Genomic DNA, 21,699 nt, shown 5'->3' on the forward strand with positions numbered 1-21,699 from the left:
GAAAAAGTGCCACACCCTAACAGTTGAGGGAACCTGTGGAAGAGGTAGGCCCAGGAAGACCTGGGCTGAGGTGGTGAGGCAAGACCTTCGAACATTGGGCCACACCGAGGCGATGACTTCTGACCGAGACCTTTGGAAATGTGCTGTGCGTGAGAAGACCCGGCAAGCCAAGTGAAACCTAAATCCAAGGCCTCTGCCAGGAGTGTAGCCAGCCCACTTATGCGTACCTTTCCTACATTGGACACTAAACTCCGCTTGCGAAGACTTGTTGAGGAAAGTGAAATCGAACTAAATTCGACGACTGGCACCCATGCCAACATCGTCTCCTTCATTGGACATGAAATTTAGCTTGCGAAGACTTATTGGGGCAAGCAAAAGCGAAATCGGTATAACACCTGTGCCCAGCGTCGCCTTTCTGGCACTTGTGCCCGTGACATGTGTAAGGATTTTCGAGCGAGATCGTTGCCAGTACCCCTGGACTGGCTCTCGTGCGGAGGCACATAAAATACACCATTTTGAGCGTAGCCGTTGCCAGTACCACCTGACTGGCTTTCATAGGATTTTCAAGTGAGATCGTTGCCAGTGCCCCTGGACTGGCTCTTGTGCGGGTGGCACATAAAATACACCATTTTGAGCGTGGCCGTTGCCAGTACCGCCTGATTAGCCTTCGTGCAGGTGACACGTAAAAGCACCCACTACACTTTCTGAGTGGTTGGCATTAGGAAGGGCGTCCAGCTGTAGAAACTCTGCCAAATCAGATTGGAGCCTGGTGTTGCCATCCAGTTTCACCAGTCCTCAGTTAAATCGTCCAACCCATGCTAGCATGGAAAGCGGACGTTAAACGATGATGATGGATGGCACATTAGGAAAGTGTCTTTTACTATAGCTTTGGGCTGATCATAGCCTTCTGAATGAATTTGACAGATGAAAGCTGAAAAAAAATCTATCATATTTGTTGGGTGGCAGTATTTGATTGAGTGCAAATTGTCTTGACATCACACAAGACCTTTTTTTTTTGGACTACTGTGAAAAAAATACCTGGCCATGGGGAAACATATTGCCTGGAAATAGGTGAGGGTTTGTGACAGGAAGGACAGCTGACCATAGAAAAATCTGCCTCAATAAATTTCATCTGACCCATGCAAGCATGGTAAAGTGGACATTAGATGATGATGAAGATAACATCATAACAGCATCTAGAAGATATTGGCTGCTTATTATGATATTATCAGATAGTCAGAGTAATAAGGTAGAGTTATCTGCTAGAGTGAAGATACTGTAGCAAGTCGTAAAAGGCAGTAATGACGTAATGGTCATGTTGCCTGAACATGTATAATTGTTAGTTTCCCATTGGTTAAAATTACTGCCCATATTTGAATTCTAAATTTTCGTCAAAGAGAAATCTTTCATGAAATACGGTTCTTAGAATTCAGGTTTGAGCAGTTATAAAAACCCTGATTTTTGAGAAATTAATTCTAAATATACTGTAAATATTAAATGTATGTAAATAAACTAATGTAGTAAATACGGATCTTTTCCTTTTGGCTGGCACATAGAAAAAATAATTTTTTGTAACTAAACACATTCAAATTTCGTATACTGGTAGAATGTGTCATTTAAAACATCATTTACTCTTAGTGTTTTTAAGAAAATTCTATATTTTCGAAGTTATTTCGTGTTAAAGTTGTCGTATTTCGGTAATTTCAACCAATCAATGACGTCTATTAAGGTGAAAACAATTACTGCTGTGGTTTGTCAACAAGACGTTCTGGCGGTGTGAATGTACTTTGTCACTGTTATTTCTGATATATTTACATTTGAGATACACGTGTATATAGTTTAATCAATTCAGTTAGTTATTTAAAAAATTTTTTCAGTTTATTTTGTTTGTGGAAGTATTTTCATTTTGTCTTAGCGTTTTCGAAATTGCCTATTTTGGGATCTTTTCCCTTGAATAAAATTACTGCTGTTGTTTGTCAACAACAACTATCGGCAGTATATATTTCGTTTGTCACTGTTATTTATGACAACGATCATGCGTTTGTACTGGTTTTAGCTTTAGCGTTTTAGGGTTAGGGTTAGGGTTTGGGTTTTAGAGTTAGGGTTAGGGTTTTAAAGTTAGGGTTAGGGTTTTAGAATTAGGGTTAGGGATAGGGTTTTAGAGTTAGGGTTAGGGTTAGCTTAGGGTGAAAAAAAACATGAACTTATTTATCTTCAACATATTTGTACATTTCAACATATCTGTTTAAGCATCTTGATATATATATTTCATTACAGCATTTATGTAACCTGAGTTAAGATTTATATATAGTGACAAAGCTTATAATTAAGTTCTAAGTGACAGGTTTATCAATATAGATTCCTACTCAAGAAATAAAATATATTTATTATCTATTTCAAGTTGAAACCATATGAATAAGATAAAACACCCATATAAAAGTGATAAAATAGGTAAACCACCACGTTATAAAAGTGGTGACCCCGACGTGATAAATATATAAAATTTTAAATAGAAAATAGATGACAGTTTCATTACACAAAATTTTATTAACAGAAATAGGCACAGGAGTGTCTGTGTGGTAAGTAGCTTGCTTACCAACCACATGGTTCTGGGTTCAGTCCCACTGCGTGGCATCTTAGGCAAGTGTCTTCTACTATAGCCTTGGGCCAACCAAAGCCTTGTGAGTGGATTTGGTAGACGGAAACTAAAAGAAACCCGTTGTATATATGTATATGTATATATATATATATGTGTGTCTGCGTTTGTCCCCCTAGCATTGCTTGACAACCGATGCTGGTGTGTTTATGTCCCCGTCACTTAGCGGTTCAGCAAAAGAGACCAATAGAATAAGTACTAGGCTTACAAGGAATAAGTCCCAGGGTCAATTTGCTCGACTAAAGGTGGTGCTCCAGCATGGCCGAAGTCAAATGATTGAAACAAGTAAAAGAGTAAAGAGAGAGAGAGAAATATTTTATATTAAAGGTTGAAGGAAAGAAGAAAGCTGAAGAAATAAACAATAATAGTTGTAAAAAGTTTTAACTGCACTTTCTAGCAAGCTAAATTTATACTTCATAGCTGTTGAAAGCATTATTCCACTAAGTGAAACATTTTCTTGAAAATTATAATACATTTGAATGGAAGAAAATATTAAAGAGTTTGAAATGTCTCATTTCGATAGAGGATATATCCAAGCTTCTATGACAGTCTTGCCTCCTGCTTGGACGAGAGATACCAACCATTATCTGGTTTTCTCAGTTAGAAGCAAGTTTTGCAGCAAACAGAATAACAACAGAAGCACAAAAATATAACATTATAAAAGCGGTACCCAATCGCCACTAGAAGGCATACTGATTTCAAAATTTGGCACAAGGCCAGCTGTTTGGGGGAAAGGGCCAAGTCAATTGCATTGACCCCAGAGCTCAACTGGTACTTATTTTGTTGACTCTGAAAAGATGAAAGGCAAAATCGACCTTGGTGACATTTGAACTCAGAACACAAAGACTGATGAAATGCCACTAAGCATTTTGCTCGGCATGCTAATGAGTCTGCCAGCTTGCTGCCTTTATAGCTAGAAAGCATATTAATTAAGAACAGGTATAGCAAAAGCAAAGTTAATATAAAAGAATCATCATGTCCAGCTGGATGTTACATCTTGTCTATTGATTTATATTTCATCTATTATTGATTAAATGCCCATGATATCAGATGTATCAACATTCACTCCAGTTTATTGATTTACTTAACATCTTTAATATCAGATGTCCCATACACCCACCAGTCTGTTCGTTTATTTGACTTCCAGGATATCAGATGTCTCCATTATTAACTCAGGGTTTAGCAAGTTCATAAAGCTAATTCTACTCAAAAAGATAACCTACAATATTTCTAAACAAAGTGCATCCATTTTATTTGCTGAAGAAACAGACTAAAACAGGTCTCATCATCAGCATCATCATCATCATTTAGCATTTGTTTTCCATTCTGGCATGGATTGGACAGTTTGACAGGAGCTGGCTAGCTGATGAGCTGCCTGGGCTTCATGCCTGTTCTGGCATTGTTTTCTATCACTGGATGTGCTTCCTAATACCAACCACTTTACAGAGTGTACTTGATACTTTTACGCAACACTGGCACAAACACTTTTACATGGCACCAGCACCCACAAACCTGCAAGAATAGAATTGCTCAAGTGAAGAGAGATGTAGGAGACAAGCCTGTTTGCAAGGACAACCATGATTTTATTTAGCTTGATGTGTCTTCTCAAGCATGACAATCAGCCAATCCAAATTTACATCTGCATTGGGAAACCTACATTTGTGCCATTAAACACCACATATACCATTTAGTACTTCAAATGCATTGGTAAGATAATTAATGTAACATATATTCATTAACATAATTAAGGAAAACTAAAGATAATAAACAAACTATCATCACCATCTTCTACTTATTATTATTATCATTCTATTAGCATGCCGGGCAAAATGCTTAGTGGCATTTCATCTGTCTTCACGTTCTGAGTTCAAATTCTGCCAAGGTCAACTTTGCCTTTCTTCCTTTTGGGGTTGATAAAATAAGTACCCGTTGAGCACTGGGGTTGATGTAATTGACTAGGCTCCTCCCACAAAATTTCAGGCCTTGTACTTATAATAGAAAGGATTATTATTACCATTATTCTTTTAACATCTGTCTTCCATGTTGGCATGGATTGGATAGTTTGACAAGATTTTTCAGGTCAAGTGATTTGCATCATACTCCAATGTCAACTTTGGCATGGCTCCTACAGCTGGATGCTTTCCCTATGCCAACCATTTTACAGAGTATATTGGGTGTTTTTTTATGGTACCATCATTAGTGAGGTCACCATGTGGCTTATGAGACTAAGATCCCCATCAACTGAGAGGGACTATAGTAAAGAAGGAGGCAGCTTTATGTTAGGTGATAAAAGGTTAAAATAAGAAGGAAGGAAGAGGGAGGGAGGAAGGAAGGAGGAGGGAGGAAGGAAGGGTCTGGGACAAGTTTCTTGTAGAGAAAATACATGACAACTTATATAATACAAGAGTGGATTTCAATTAACTTAATATAAAAATATGTAACACTAAAGGAGCCTCAACAGTTCCATTTACCAAATCCACTCACAAGGCTTTGGTCGGTCCCAGACTATAGCAGAAGACACTGTCTGCTCTACTGTCTGCTTTGGCATGGTTTCTCTAGCTGGATCTTCTTCCTATCACCAACCACTTTACAGAGAGGACTGGGTGCTTTTTACAAGGTACCAGTAGCAATGAGGTCACCAAATAATTTACGCGACAAAACTCAAACCCACTCAACTGAGGTGGTGGTAGTATTGAAGAAGGTTACTTCATGACAGGTGATGAGAGGTCAGAGTATGAAAAGTGGAACAAAAATAGGTGTCTTCCTGTGAAGGAGATATATGGTCACTTCAGTAGGAGAGAGAGATGCAACAGTGGGGTTTATACTGAAGTTACAGGAAGGTGTATACAAGTGGAACCAAGGATAGGACAGTGTGAGTAGATAGGTAAGTTCATGAGATTGTGAAAGGAGATTGGGAGACAAAGGGGAGGGAATGCAGTAAGTGGGCAAAAATAGAATGAGGAGGTGCTAGGAGGATATGTTGTGGGAACAGATTCAACAGGAGCATATTGTGTGCAGATAGGTTCATGTGAAATAGAAGGGATAATGAACTTTATGGTGCTGGTGTCATGTAAAAAGTATTGGTGTTGGTGCCACATAAAAAACACTGGTGCTGGTGCCACGTAAAAAGCATGGGTGATGGTACCATATAAAAAACACTAGTGATGGTGCCACATAAAAGGTACTGGTGTTGATGTCATGTACAAAAAAAATATCCAGACACTCTGTAGTGTGGTTGGCATTAAGAACCAAGCCAAAACAGACTTTGAAACCCAGTGTGGCTCTTGGCCTTGTCAGCTCCTGTCAAACCAGCCAACCCATGCCAGCATGGAAAATGGATGTTAAATGATGATGATGATGATGATTTAATAACAGCTTGATTCAGCTCCACATGACTCAATGACCCGTGCGCCTGTGGGACACACTTATCCCATCTGATGACACAAGCAGAGTGAGAGAAACTCAAGATGGCTTCCAGGTTTCAGGCCTCCGTTGGTCAGCTCAGATCATGTTGTACAAATGCTATGAAAGTGAAATAATCTATTGTGTTGTTTTACTTTTTGCAGGCCCATATGTTTGGACAGCACTTGGCTGCATGTTGGCCCCACCCTGTTAGTGGGCTTTTGTATAGCATATTCAGGGACATCAATTCCTTGTATTGATTTCTGCACATAATATGTGGAATATTGATGTGAGTCAGTAGCTCAGCTGTCATTCAGTAGACTATGAGTACATTAGCAGCCACAGTCTTTAGATGGGATCCACCAAAATTTGATGGTGTTGGGTTAGTAATGAGGTCACATGATTAATAAGGGTAAGATGTAGTCTATACATGTAACAAGGATCTAATACTCTACCCTTGTGTATGAGACAGGTAGGCTTCAGGAGCTATAACCAGATTGTTAATAGTCAATAGCTTGAAGTTCTTTAGCAGGACATACCTCTGATATTAACAAGATAGTTCTATGACTAATGCTATATTTGTCATATTGCGCTTTACAAAAAGGCAGATAATGTCTATATTGATTATATCTAGTCTAATGACAAAATTAGTAGTACACCAGATATAATCAATTTAGATGCTATTTTTAAATTTCATAATGAGGTGTCTAATTGTTGCCTCATTTAATCAATTAATGTTAATTTTCTTGTTTATGACATTTGAAGTTCCTTGTTCTCCAAGCCTTTCCAATTCTAGATCTCCATAAGTGGTTCTGAAATGCTCAAATAAATGCCAGAATATCTCAGTTATTTTCTATTATGACCACTTACACAGTCTTGCTATTTGATCTCTTAATCCTTTTGGTATCAACTTGTCTGAGAACACTTCTACTTCTAGGATACAAACTGCCTGTTTTAAAGTGACCTAAATTAAAACTTCCGTAAAAATTTCATGTTATGTTCCAAATGCCAGCTTAATAATAACAATGTTATTCTACTAAATTTACCATTATGATAAAAGTTATTGAAACCAAGGCAGCCTATTGAAAATAGAAGTATTGTAACAAAAGGGTTGATAATAAAAAGTTATTTTACAAAAGTTTTCATCATTTTCAAAATTAATTGAAACGAAGACAGTGTATTTGAACAGAAATATGGGAACAGAATGGTTAATACTTTCTGTTTGTTCTTATCATATGTCTAAACCACCTCTCTTATATCTAAAACTATTGATGTTAACTACACCAAAGACTTACAGTGCAGGTGTGAGCTGCTCCACTCCATTATAGCATTGGATTGTTTATGAAAGACATTATAAAGGAGGTGTGGTATTCTTTTATTTTGTTATTATGTACATTATTATTGGCTAAATCTCTTCATAACTCTCTATATATATGTGTGCATAATCTCTGTTAACTGATCAAGTAAACAAGATTTGACGATGTTCATCTCCATGCCTGTTGATATCACCTATCCATCTTCTCTGTCTACTATCCTTGGGAGGGTTGTAGGAGTAAAGTACTCAGTCACTTCCTCCATAGAGTCATGTCAGAAGCAACTATCATTACACTTTCTGGAAGAATTCCCAAGTGTAGCCAACTGAGGCTATAGATATTATCCAACCATCTCATTCTTAGTCTACACCTAGGTCTCTAGCCGGTTGGTTTGGCTTGAAGAATTTGTCTTGTGAGTTTTCCCTGTGACATTCTAACCATAAGTGACCTCTCAATGTGGAGAAGTAGCAGCTTGACCTGGAGAAATTCCCTGATTCTGAGCTACACAACCTGTTGAGTAACGTTACTCCAGACATTTTTAGAGGAACCCCATTTTAGCCACTTGTATTCACAATCATACTCTTTCAGTTATTACCCATTCATGAACGTAAGTGAGGATAGGCCTGAAAACTGAATTGAGTTTGGCTTTTTATTTATCAACCTCTTCTCTCCTGAGTATTGAATGCTGGAGCTGCAATTCAGGTATCCAATTGGGCCTCCTGCTTCCTGTCACACATGAATACAGCCCTGAGATACTTAAACTTTCCCACATATCTTAGAAATGCTTCACTAACATGCAGAGCACATTGGGAAAACTTCCTTGAGAGGACCAATGTTTGTCTTTGGAACACTAATTTTTGTACCTGTTTTGCAGCACTCAACAATGAGCCCATTCAGTTTATGCTGATCACCTTCTGATAAGCCAAGTAGTACCATGTTATCTGCAAATATCAGCTGACTGATCATTCACCCATTGTGATACTACATCTACAACAGCAGTGCATATCAATCCAGTTCATAAAAATTATGAAAATATGTGTAAATATGGGCCATAGAATAGGTTTTTGAAATGAAGAGGGAACAAGGCTACTGGAATTTTGTGATGCAAATAACCTATCGATTTGTAACACCTACTTCAGAAAGGCAGGCAGCTTCCTGATAACCTATCAATCAGATGACCACGCTAGCCAGATCAACTACATACTCACAGACAATGAAATACATGGCTGCTCATAAATGCAAAGACCTTCTCTGGTGAAGAATGTACCCACCAGCATAAACTAGTCGTTAGCTCCTACCTCTGCTGGTAACAAAGGGCCTCTCTCTCAGAGTGAAAGGCAGATTGTTTGATACCTGTGTGCAAGCAGCTATGCTACATGGCAGTGAAACACAGGCTATAACAGACAAGGACATGCATAGACTTGAGATAAATGAAGCCAGTATACTTCACTGGATGTGCAATGTCAGTGCACATGTTCGACAGAATCTTGCAAGAAACGTTAGGCATAAGAGGAATCAGATGTGGTGTGCAAGAGAGACAACTGTACTGGTATGGTCACATGATGCATATGGACGAGGACAACTGTGTAAAAAAGTGCTGATCTCTAACTGTGGAGGGAACCTGTGGTAGAGGTAGACCCAGGAATACATGGGACGAGGTGGTGAACCATGATCTTTGAACTTTGAGCCTCACAGAGGCAATGACTAGTGACCAAGACATTTGGCAATGTGCTGTGCTTGAGAGGACTTGTGAAGTCTAGTGCACCCGTGCTGATGGCATATAAAAAACATCTTTGAATGTTGGGCCTCACGGAGGCAAAGTGGCTGATTCCTTTCAAGCATTGGACCTCACAGATGCAAAGTGGCTGAGTTCCTTTTGAGTGTTAGGCCTCACAGGGGCAATGACCAAGACTTTTGGCATTATGTCGTGCTTGAGAAGAAGACCTATCAAGCCAAACAAAATCGCAGTTGTGGCAGATACAGTGTCACACGAATTGGCACCCGTGCTGGTGACAAGTAAATGCACCCTAGTGTTATACAAATGGCACCCATGCAGGTGGCACGTAAAAGCATCCATGACCCTCTCAGAGTGGTTGGTGTTAGAAAGGGCATCCAGCCATAGAAAACCATGCCAAATCAGATTGAAGTCTGGTGCAGCCTTCCAGCATGCCAGCCAAGTCAAACCATCCAACACATGCCAGCATGGACAATGGACATTAAATGATGATGATGATGATGATGATGATGATCATGATCATGATGATATATACACTCACACATACATATGTATATATATACACACACACACACACACACACACATATATATACATACACACATAAATATATATACATACATGTATATATACATACACACATACAGTTATGTAAGATTCAGGTAAAAAATCTTGTAGAATGTTGTGCAAAGCTCATCCACAGTTATTGACTATCTGATGTCATCATACAGTAGAGATGCACATGCTACTGGATATATTTCAGGAATTCCATAATGTCCATAGAACTTATATAAATAGATCAAAGACAGAAAATGGAATTAAAGAGATTCTTTATTCAAAATCACTAAAACTGTTTCAACACATTTTTGTGTCTGTAGTTTATAGGTGAGATGTCATGCAGTCAATTATCTTACATCACAGGTGTACAATGCACATCCTCAGGTGACTGTTTAAACAAGTTCCAGACTATCATCTTGTCATTTCACTATTAACCTGAGAGATTTATGAATATATTTCACTCATCTCAACAACAGACCATATTAGATATTATATTTTGACAGCTTCCATACCCTAATAGATAACAAGTCCCACTCAGCAGCATTGATGTTATTGGCAAAGTCACAAAATATAAAACTGAGAATCTCTCAAAGTCAATGGAGACAGAGATTCCTGGCACAGCAAAGTAAAATGCATCTCAGTTGTGGCCACTTGGAGAAGAATGACAGACAGTAAAAAAAAAAGCCTACTTTTTTTTTCATTTATCAGTAAATATTTCTTCTGATTACATAAGATCTACTTGTTTATGACCTCTGTTCTCCATTCATTTTGTTATTAACACTCTGTTTGTTTTTCCATGTGTTTTACATCAAAATTTAGGTAATATCAAGTCATAAGTGCTGAAGTATCAAATATCAGAGTGTGAATTTATAAACTTTACATTTCACATGACAGGACCAATATCTTTAAACTCAAGAAGACATCAATGAAACATAAAGTATTACACATTCAAAAATAATTTTCAAAAATATGAAGCACACTTACTCAATAAAAGTTACCAAAGCATTTTCTTCCAGCTGGAAGATAAATCCAGAAGCAGGCCAATCTAAAATCTCATAAAGGTTCTTTGTTAAATGCTGGACTTTCTGAAACACAAAAGTTAAACAGCACTCAACTTAATTCATAGAAATGAGATAGGAATGGAGACTTAACTAAAAGAAACTTGAAGTCAATTTTGGGGAAGTCATTTGTATTTATGTATGATATTTGTAGTTTAGTAAACAGCATACACAATAACTACAAACATGAATTCAGGTGTATACTATTAACAGACATGCACAGCATTTACAATTTATTTAATTATATATATGCAAGACACAATATATACATTACATACAATATTGCATATATAGGGTATTGTATATATACAATACACAATATTAAAAAAAACAGCATACAATATATACAATGCATGATATATATACAAGATATAATACACAGTATTTACAATACACAATATATGACAGAGTGGGAGCACTAAGTAGTGATATGCATAAATATCTATATATATATAAAATTGAGAATGTATGTCTGTGTGTCTGTGTCTGTGTGAATCCCTAAAACTCCAGAACTACACAACCAATTTCATTCAAATTTTACACATGCCTTATTTAAGGTCCTGGTTGTGTTTTAGTCACAACAAAATTTTAACTTCTTGCATACTTCCAGCCCACAGCAACATCAATCTCCTCCACTATTTAAGTATTACGTGTCAAAAGTGAAACAAAAACACTCATGTCATTCGAACCGGAATCTCAAAAACATTGTTATTAAATTTATGCATTTCTAATCAATTTGGAGATATTTGCTATCAAGTTGCAGATTTTTAACAATGCATTTGGTGATTATTTGCTTTATTTCTTGGGCAAAATTTACAACTTAGAATAAAAGAATAAAATTATTATTTCATTCCAAAACTGATAAGCTTTGTTTTTAATGATGACTTGAAATGGTAAATATTTTTTCTAACTGTATTTGCTAGAAAAACATACTTTTCTTTATATTAAGCAATTCATTATAATTATTTTTACGATGTGCCTAAATAAAAACCATCGTTACAGATCAGCATTTCTCAACCTTTTTCGCAATTTGGCTTCCCTTGGACATTGAAAAAATTTATTTCGGCTCCCTTGTGTTGATGAAAAATTTAATCCAGCTTCCCATGTATCTGAGATAGACCGGCCGGCCCATGACAAATTTGACAAGAGGGGGGACCCGCAGAACTACCAGCTCACGAACTGCATCTGAAAGTTGGCGTGCCAATCATGCTGCTAAGGAATTTAGATGCTCCAATAATGTGCAATGGTACGCGGATGATTATCAAAAAATTGTGCTCCCGAGTTCTGTAGGCAACAATCTTGAATGAACCGGCCGCTGGCTAAGACATACTTATAACTCCCATGTCCCTTACCCACTCCGATGCGACCTACAAGTTTAAACAGATGCAGTTTCCTATCAAACTCTGCTTTCCCATGACAATCAACAAGGCGCAGGGACAATCAGTGCAAGCGGTTGGTTTGAATCTGACAGAGCAAGTATTCTCACACACACAACTGTATGTTGGCTGTCCCCATGGTCTTTCTATTTGTGCACCCGAGGGAAGGACAAAGAATGTTGTCTACCAAGAGGCACTCCAATGATAACAATGGCAACTTCAACTGCTCCAATTTCAACTCTGCAATTTTTTCATCGTCCTGCCAGCCCACGTAAGTCCAGTCTTGCTTTGCTCTCCTTACTAACTCACCATGACATTCTTTTTTTTCTACCAAGATCCGTCGCCCAAACACCACTTCGTATCCACTTCTTCCTCTTTTTAATGTCTTCGTTTCTCTCTTCGCGTCGTTCTCTGACTGGGTGAAACTGGGCTTAGCTGCTAGTATATATATATATATATATATATATATATATATATATATATATATATATATATATATTTGATACTAGCAATGCATCCCGGCATTGCAAGGGTGTTATGACTTACAACCACATTGTATTATTTGTTCCTTTCTTATGGGCCGAACCAGAACAACTGATATATAGTGAACTGGATTACTGGCATAATGGATGTTATTGTTTGTTTAAAAGTGAAGGGGGAGGGTACAATTTGCATGAGTCTGCATGGAAGTGCTTTCTGTTCTTAAGAAGGATCACAAACTATGTATTATTTCACCATATAAAAGGGGGTTAATATGATTCTGCCCAGAAATCATGTTTTCAATGTCTGGCAAATATGGTGGGTAAAGCATTATTTCCCATTGAAACTGCTCCAGCCTTATGAATCTCATCCTCGCTGTATGTGGTCAAGCATTATTCTGATAGAAGAACACTTTTCATTTTGAAACCAATGATGGTTGTTTTTCTTTTAGTGCTGACTTGAATGACTGACTGAATGACTAAATCCAAGTTTCTTTGCTAGTTCAACAGTTATGGGATTTTGTTCCACCAGAGTTTGCAGAGCATCTTCATCAAACTCTACAGATCTTCCAGGATGAGACTCGTCTTCTAGGCTGTAGTTTCCGGCTTGGAATTTCTATAACCAATATTGACACTGGCTTACATTTATTGTCCAATCCCCATATACTGCATAAATATTCCTCGCACTTTCCGTTAATGTTGACCCAGTAGAGGGACCAGCTATCCAAATAGACAGCACCCTGGTAGATAAAGCAATTAAGGGCATGAAACCAGAAAAAGCCCCCGGCCCATCAGGAATCACTGCAGAGATGCTTAAAACATCTGGTGGTGTGGGCTCTGGCCTAGTCACCCATATTGTAAACCAGGTAGTTCAAGATGGAGTCATACCCAATGACTGTCATAGCAGCACCATAGTCAACTACTACGAGGAAAAAGGTGATGCTTTAGATAGAAATAACTACAGGGGTATCAAACAGCTGGATCAGGTGATGAAGGTCACGGAGAGGGTTATAACCCTTCTCATTAGGGAGAGAGTCTGCTTAGATGAGATGCAGTTTGGTTTTGTGCCAGGTAGAAGCACTGCTGATGCTATATTCCTGGTATGGCAACTTCAGGAGAAATACCTAGCCAAAGATAAACCCCTATACTTGGCTTTTATGGACTTGGAGAAAACCTTTGACAGGGTCCCCCAATCCCTTATCTAGTGAGCAATGTGGAAACTGGGGATTGATGAATGGTTAATAAGGGCTGTACAGGTCCTATACAGAGATGCCGTTAGTAAGGTTAGAGTTGGCAATGAGTATAGTGAAGAATTCCGGGTAGAAGTAGGGGGTCTACCAAGGATCAGCCCTCAGCCCCCTCTTATTCATCATAGTCCTCCAGGCAATAACAGAAGAATTCATGACAGGTTGCCCCTGGGAGCTCCTCTATGCTGATAACCTAGCCCTCATAGCAGAATCACTACCAGAACTAGAGGAGAAATTTCAGGTGTGGAAGCAAAGTTTAGAATTGAAGGGCCTTAGTCAATGTTGCAAAGACCAAAGTTCTGGTAAGTAGGAAGGCGAACACATCACACACCTCTTCAGGTAGGTGGCCCTGCTTGATCTGTAGAAAAGGTGTAGGTAGAAACTCCATAAGATGTACCCAGTGTAAGCTATGGACACATAAGTGGTGCAACAACATCAAAGGAAGATAGCTTTCATGTGTGGCAGATGCATAGGGGCAATAAACACCACAGATGCTCAGAAAACTGATTCCATCAGATGTCAGGGGAAGAAACTAGTAGTTGATAGCTTCTACTACCTAGGTGACCAAGTCTGTAGTGGGGGTGGATGCTCAGAGAGTGTTACCACTAGAATAAGAATAGCCTGGGCAAAGTTGAGAAAGCCCCTACTCCTACTGGTGATAAAGGGCCTCTCGCTCAGAGTGAAAGGTAGATTGTACGATGCATGTGTGCATACTGCCATGCTTCACAGCAGTGAAACATGGGCCATGACTGCTGAAGACATGCGTAGGCTTGAAAGAAATGAAGCTAGCATGATTTCCTGGGTGTGTCATGTCAGTGTGCACACATGACAGAGTGTAAGCACCCTGAGAGAAATGATGGATATAAGAAGCATCAGAGTGGCATGCAAGAGAGACGTTTGCATTGGTATGGTCATGTACTATGGATGGATGAGGAGATCTGTGTGAAGAAGTGTCACTCCCAAACAGTGGAAGGAATCCGGGGTAGAGGGATGAGGTGGTAAAGCATGACCTTCGAATGTTGGGCCTCACAGAAGCAATGACAAAATATCGAGACCTCTGAAGATATGCTGTGACTGAGAAGACCCGGCAAATAAAGTGAGTTCACAGCTGTAACCTACACCAGTGTCACATAACCAGCCCACTCAAAAGTACCTTGGATCGTAGGGTGACATGCCATGCTTGAGGAGACCTACTGAGTCAATTGCAGTTGTGATCCCTGTGCTGGTGGCACGTAAAAGCACCAACTGAACGTGGTCAATGCCAGCACCACCTTGACTGCCTTCCATGCCGGTGGCACATAAAAAACACCAACCAATCGTGGTTGTTGCCAGCCCTCTCTGGCCCCTGTGCTGGTAGCGCGTAAAAAGCATCCACTACACTCTTGGAGTGGTTGGCGTTAGGAAGGGCATCCAGCTGAAGAAACACTGCAGGACCCTAGTGCAGCCTACTGGCTTCCCAGACCCCTGTCAAACCATCCAACCCATGCCAGCATGGAAAACGGACATTAAACGATGATGATGATGATGATGATGATGATGATGATGATGATGATGATGTTGCCTTTACTGAACTCATATAGCAAAATATGTTGAATATGTTCCTTTGTCACTTCCACTATAACTTTGAAAAAATAACTGTTAAAATCAAACTGCACTCTTCAAAACTTGTATTAAGAATAAGGACAAGGTAAAATTACTACCTACTTTTATAACAAGTTGATGCAGGTAGTTTATCCTGTCCCCCTCTGACCACATTACTTATGAGATGACCCAGTATATAAATAGATGATAAGCAGCTTTCTTTATTATAGTAAAGATGTGACTGATTTGGAGAAACATTACTTTCATTATTCACACATCTCATAATGCAATACTGTAATTTTGGTTAAAATTGAAAGTATGAAACTATTTTCACTTTCTAATGAAACCTGGTCATTGTAGAGCAGTGTCTTTCAAATAACCAAAGTTGGTTGTTGAGATAACATAGAAGATATGTAAATGAAATTAAAGTTTATCTGGTAGCCGAATGATTACTGAATTTTTTGATACCCTTTACACCAAAATTGGCAGCTCAGTTTTCGAATGCATAAGGAACATGTGCACACACACACACACACACACACACACACACACACAAGCTCTCTTTTATATACATAGAAAACTCTCTTTTAAAGATACAGATATATGATATAAAATGCACAGTATATACAATATACAATGTGCAGTACATACAATATAGAAATGCATAGCATACACAATATCTATAATACACAGTATATACACAAACTGCAAACATAAATTTATAATTTATTTTGTTATAATGTTTATTACAATGTTCTCCCCCACCTCTCTCTCTCTCTCTCTCTCACTCATTGCGTAGGGGTAACCAATGGGAAATTGAAAAAAAACTGAAAATACTTTCTCTTGAAATATTAGAATCCTTAGCTGATAAAACAAGAAGAAAAACTTCATACCAAAGTCACTCAACTCCATCTGAACACTTTCCAAAATGTTACAATCTCGCAACTTTCTAATAGCCATAAATTAATGTTAATCCCAATTATTGCCATTTTCATGCATGTTTTTCCTTGCTTATACATGATGGCTATTTCCATGCATCATGATGAGGAGTCACTTCCTCTTTAAAACCTCTAATGTTCATAGATTTCACATTACATCTTCCAAAAATCTTTTTGAATAACTCAAGAAGGAACACCATCTGTCAGCAATCCCACCAACATTTTATATCACACAACTCTGCTAAAACCACATAAGCATCTCTCCTGTATACAATAACTAACATTCAGTTAACGTTTTTTTTTTTAACATGCATGCATTCAGTCTTCTTTCTATGTTAATGCTCCACATTTCACAGAAACATATTCAATTCCTTTACTTCCAGTTGCTATAAAATCATTGCATTCAGTGTTCATCATCATAAGTCTCACAAGTGTGGCTAAGAAGTTTAATTCCCAATCATATGATTTCAGGTTCAGGCCAACTGCATGGCACCTTGGGCAAGTGCAAGCTAACATAACCCTGACCTGACCAAGGCTTTGTGAGTGGAAGGTTTGGTAGTCAGAAACTGAAAAAAGTCCATCATATGTGTGTGTAAGCGTGAATGTGCGCATACTTGTCTTTCCTTGTCTTGACATTACATGACAGTTGTAAATATGTGTCATTGTCATAGAAACAGAGTCACTTGTTATCAATCTTTTGTCTGGACAAAAAGAGAAATATTACTTTGCTTGGGAAAGGTAATGGTTAAAGACAGGGAGGGCATCCAGCTACAGAAAATCTGCCTCGATAAACTTCATCTGACCCATGCCCTCATGAAAAAAGTAAACATTAACACAATTATGATGATGATGATGATGATGTTTCATTTTCTTAATCTTTGAATGTAGAAAGCAACACTTCATTGACAATAGAAAGCAAAAACAAGTTCAGAAGGTACTTACACATTTTTTAACAGGTAGCAGTTCATCAAGATAATAGCTGTGAAAATGAAGGTGGTTCACAGAAGCCAAGGCACAAAGACTGTTGAAGCCAACACACAATCCCCTGTTCAATAACAACATTGGAAAAACAGTAGATTAATTTCATATAAAATCGGTTCTTCTATTCTAATCCAATAACATTTGTTCCAAAATCCACAGGAGAACCCTTTCAATAAAGACTTTTGTCTTATAATTCAGTATGGAGACAAAGAAGCTGAATAAAAAGCTTCTGCACGCCTCTGTACTTGGTTAGTACTTTATTTTATCAACCTCTGGAAGGATGAAAGCTAAGATGACTTTGACAGGATTTGAAATCAAAAGAGCCAGTACAACAACAACAACAACAACAACAACAACAACAATAATAATAACAAGAGCACTCAGAGAGTGCAAGCCTCTGCCAAGGCAACACCAACGTCCTCTCAACAATTAGCCAGAGATGATTTTTAAAATGAGAATATCTGAAATATACTCAACTGCTCTCACAAACAAGAATACTGAAAATGAACCCGACTGCTCTCAAAAATTAAGTAAAAAAAACAGGAAAAATAATCTAGAATCCTTGTCCGGTACCGAATTGAATCCAAAATCTAATCAGTTCATGCCAGTCATGAGGCCAAACATCTCTGAAAGTTTCATCCAAATCCATCAAGTGGTTCTTGAGACATCTTGTCCACGGACAAACTAACAAACACAACTGAAAACAATACCTCTGCCTTCGCTAAGGCAGAGGTAATAATAACTAGCTGGACTTGTGCCATGAGAAATGTTTCTATATTTTGACAGTTACAGAATATAGAAAGAAATGTAAAATCAATAACTATATAATCCAACCAAAATATCTGTTATGCAAACGTAAACAGAATTACTACTTACTACATCGGACATATTTAAATAACCTTCTTGGTATAGTGGTATTGAACGTTCTTCTGGTATTCTTTTATACTTTTACTTGTTTCAGTCATTTGACAGTGGCCATGCTGGAGCACTGCCCTTTAGTTGAAGAAATCAACCCCTGGACTTATTCCCTGTAAGCCTGGTGCTTATTCTATCAATCTCATCTGCCGAACAGCTAAGTTACAGGGACACAAACACACCAACATCGGTTGTCAAACAATGGTGGTGGTGGTGATGGGACAAACACACACAAACAGACATGCATAAAAATATTATATATATATATATATATATATATACATGATGAGTTTTTTTCAGTTTCCATCTACCAAATTCACTCATGAGGTTTTGATAGGCCCAAGGCTATAGCAGAAGGCACTCTTTGAAGTATAGAGTTGAATTTCATGTATCCACCTGTTGGCAACTTTTCTCCCCCACCCATTTTGTAGGGAGTGTTACCCAATTTTCTGGGCTCTTTTCACAGCTATATCCTGTTCAAAATTTGCATTAGTTTTTGTACATAAAAAAAAAAAGGAAAGAAGAGTAGGGATTGTTTGTAGTTTGTAAAGAAAACATTAAATATGCCTGTAAAAAAAACATGGTCTTTCCCCCAACTAAAAGACATGAAGAACTATGAAAGAAGGTGAATAAGTACCAGGAGCGGGGGAAAGAAGAGAGAACTAACAGTCAATCATTCTAGAACCCCCAGAATAAAAACGCAAACACCTGAAAGACTTTCCCTCTATTCATTACCAAATGTATTTTCCTCTTCTTCATTGCTAAAAGAGGTTAGAAAAGATCAATTGTATTCCAGTATAATTGTCATTGTAAATGACCGAGGCTGTCCTTTCCCTGTCTCTATCACTTCACTCCTTTTCTCTATGGTTAAGAGAGTGAAGGTGCATGGCTCAGTGGTGAGGGATATTCAGCCTATGCTCGTAAAGTCATGAGTATGATTCTCTGTGGTGCGCTGTGTTTTTGAGCAAGGTACTCTACTTCACCTTGCTGCAGTCCACTCAGCTGGCAAAAATGAGTTGTTGTTGTAATTCAAAGAGACCAACCTTATCACATTCTGTGTGAGGCTGAATCTCCCTGAAAACTACCTTATGGTATGCATGTCTGTGGAGTACTCAGCCACTTACATGTTAACTTTACGAGCAGACTGTTCGTTGATCTGATAAACAGGAACCTTGTTGTTGTAACCGCTGGAGTGCCATTTTTTAAAAAGAGTAAAAGGAAAGGAAATGTTTCATATCGTAAGGCAAAAATGTCATGTGTTTAGTATAAGCAGTGAAAGCTAAGATGAAATAATTACTATTTCATCGTGTATTTGCCCTCGACTCATGCTCAGTTTGATAACAGCCTGCACATCGTTGTTTATCTGGGGGCTCGGCCTCCAGATCTATGAGACCCACAAATGCCACTGTTAGGACCAGATTAACCCCCATAGTGACCCTAACAACTAAAAAGGCTTTCCTGTCCCTATATAGGATCTTTTTTCATTTTCTTCCAACCACTTGAAGGTTTATCTTGCTCCAGCCCACTCAGCTGGCCAAAATGAGTTGTAGCTGTAATTGAAAGGGGCCAGCCTTGTCATATTCTGTGTGCAGCTGAATCTCCCTGAGAACTACGTTAATGATTTGCATCTCTGTGGAGTACTCAGCCACTTGCGAGTTAATTTTATCCTCGTGTGGTAATGAAAAGTGAAAGTGACATCCATAAGTGAAAGTGACATCCAATATTTACAGTGTTTATGTATCAGCTTTTCTTTGGATCTATGTACATACTGTTTCTCTCTCTTTCTCTTTTACTTCCTCTGTGTCCCTCTTCTCTCCCACTTTTAATTTAACAATGTGTGTATATATATCTATGTATCAACTTTTCTTTCAATCTATGTATCAACTTTTCTTTCAATCTATGTGTCTACTTTTCTTGCAATGTGATAAACATTTAAAAGCACAAAATGAATGCTGTCACCACTCACTATCTCTTTCACTCTCTCTCTCTCTTTCTCTCTCACTCCCTCTCTCTCTCTCTTGCTCTCTCTTTTACTCTCTCTCTCTCTCTTTCTCTCTTACTTCCTCTCTGGAATGTTTAAAAACACAAAACGAATGCCATCACCACTCACTGTCTCTTTCACTCTCTGTCTTTCTCTCTCACTCTCTCAGTTTCTCTCTTACTTCCTCTCTGAAACATTTAAAAACACAAACGAATGCTGTCACCATTCACTGTTTCTTTCATTCTCTTTTTCTCTCTCACTCTATCTCTTTCTCTCCTACTTCCTCTCTGTCCTCCTCTCTCTCTCTCGCTTTGTCACTTCTTCCTTTAAAGCAAGTGTGACACACACGACAGGTACGTAGAAAAAGAACAAGTTGGCATATTAATATTATTGACAATAATAGGCTACAGCAAATATTCTGTTCAATACCACAGATTTGCTTGTTAGTTGTTTGACCTTAACCAGTTGAGCATGTCCTGTAGAGGCTGATGATATGTGCATCTCTGATCATGAGCAGAAGTAGTGGGGGCACATCATAGCCATGTGTTGAGAGGAATTCTTTGGAGCTTAGATAATTTGCCTCTGGAAACATGGGTGTTTTGCTCAACATCCTTAAACAAACCTTATTCAGGGACCTTTTGAGTGGGATGGGCTACTCGACCTGTACCCTTATCAGACGGGTAGTCATGATGGGTATAATGGGCTTCGTATATTTTACCCCAGTGTCACTTTGATGGCATGCACTGCTCTCTCACTCAATAATAATAATAATAATAATAATAATTTTAAATTTTGGCACAAGGCCAACAATTTCAGAGGGTGTAAGTTGATTACATTGACTCTAGTAATCAACTGGTATTTATTTTATCATCCTCAAAAGGCCGAAAGGCAGAGTTGACCTCAGCAGAATTTGAACTCAGAACGTAAAGACAGAAGAAATACCACTAAGCATTTTGCCTGGCATGCTAACTGTTCTGCTAGTTTGCCACCTAATCAATAATAATAATGATCCTTTCTACTAAAGGTACAATTTGGAGAAGGAGACTAGTTGAGTACTTATTTTATAGACCCTGAAAGGATGAAAGGCAAAGTCGGCCTCGGCAGAATTTGAACTCAGAATGTAGCGACGAGTGAAATACCACAAAGAATTTCATCCAGCATGCTAACTATTCAACCAGTTCACCACCTTGATTAATAATAATCCTTTCTACTAAAGGCACAAGGCCTGAAATTTGGGGGTGAAGTCTAGTTGATTGCATCGACCCTAGTGTTTCACTGGTACTTAATTTATCTAACTCAAAAGGATAAAAGGCAAAATTGACCTCGGCAGAATTTAAAATCAGAACATAAAGACAGACGCATAATAATAATAATAATAATAATAATAATAATAATAATAATAATAATAATAATAATAATCCTTTCTACTATAGGCTGAAGGCCTGAAATTTTGGAGGAGGGGACTAGTTGATTACATCA

At 38.2% G+C, this 21,699-nt stretch overlaps 1 protein-coding gene across 6 annotated transcripts in view; it reads right to left on the minus strand.

Annotated features, from left to right (window-relative positions):
* The window catches only part of LOC106880321 (GDP-D-glucose phosphorylase 1), a 68,675-nt gene that overhangs the window by 23,415 nt on the left and 23,561 nt on the right, over positions 1–21,699 (minus strand). For all 6 annotated transcript variants that reach the window (XM_089359880.1, XM_089359882.1, XM_089359881.1 and 3 more), the window contains 2 exons: positions 17,286–17,388; positions 10,649–10,749 (listed from right to left, as the gene is read on the minus strand). In XM_089359880.1, coding sequence (XP_089216006.1) covers positions 10,649–10,749; positions 17,286–17,388 — 204 coding nt within the window. The remainder of the gene's footprint in view (positions 1–10,648; positions 10,750–17,285; positions 17,389–21,699) is intronic.

The sequence above is a fragment of the Octopus bimaculoides genome, chromosome 11, assembly GCF_046866305.1.
Source record: "Octopus bimaculoides isolate indiv1 chromosome 11, ASM4686630v1, whole genome shotgun sequence".
NCBI classification, from domain to species: Eukaryota; Metazoa; Mollusca; class Cephalopoda; order Octopoda; family Octopodidae; genus Octopus; species Octopus bimaculoides.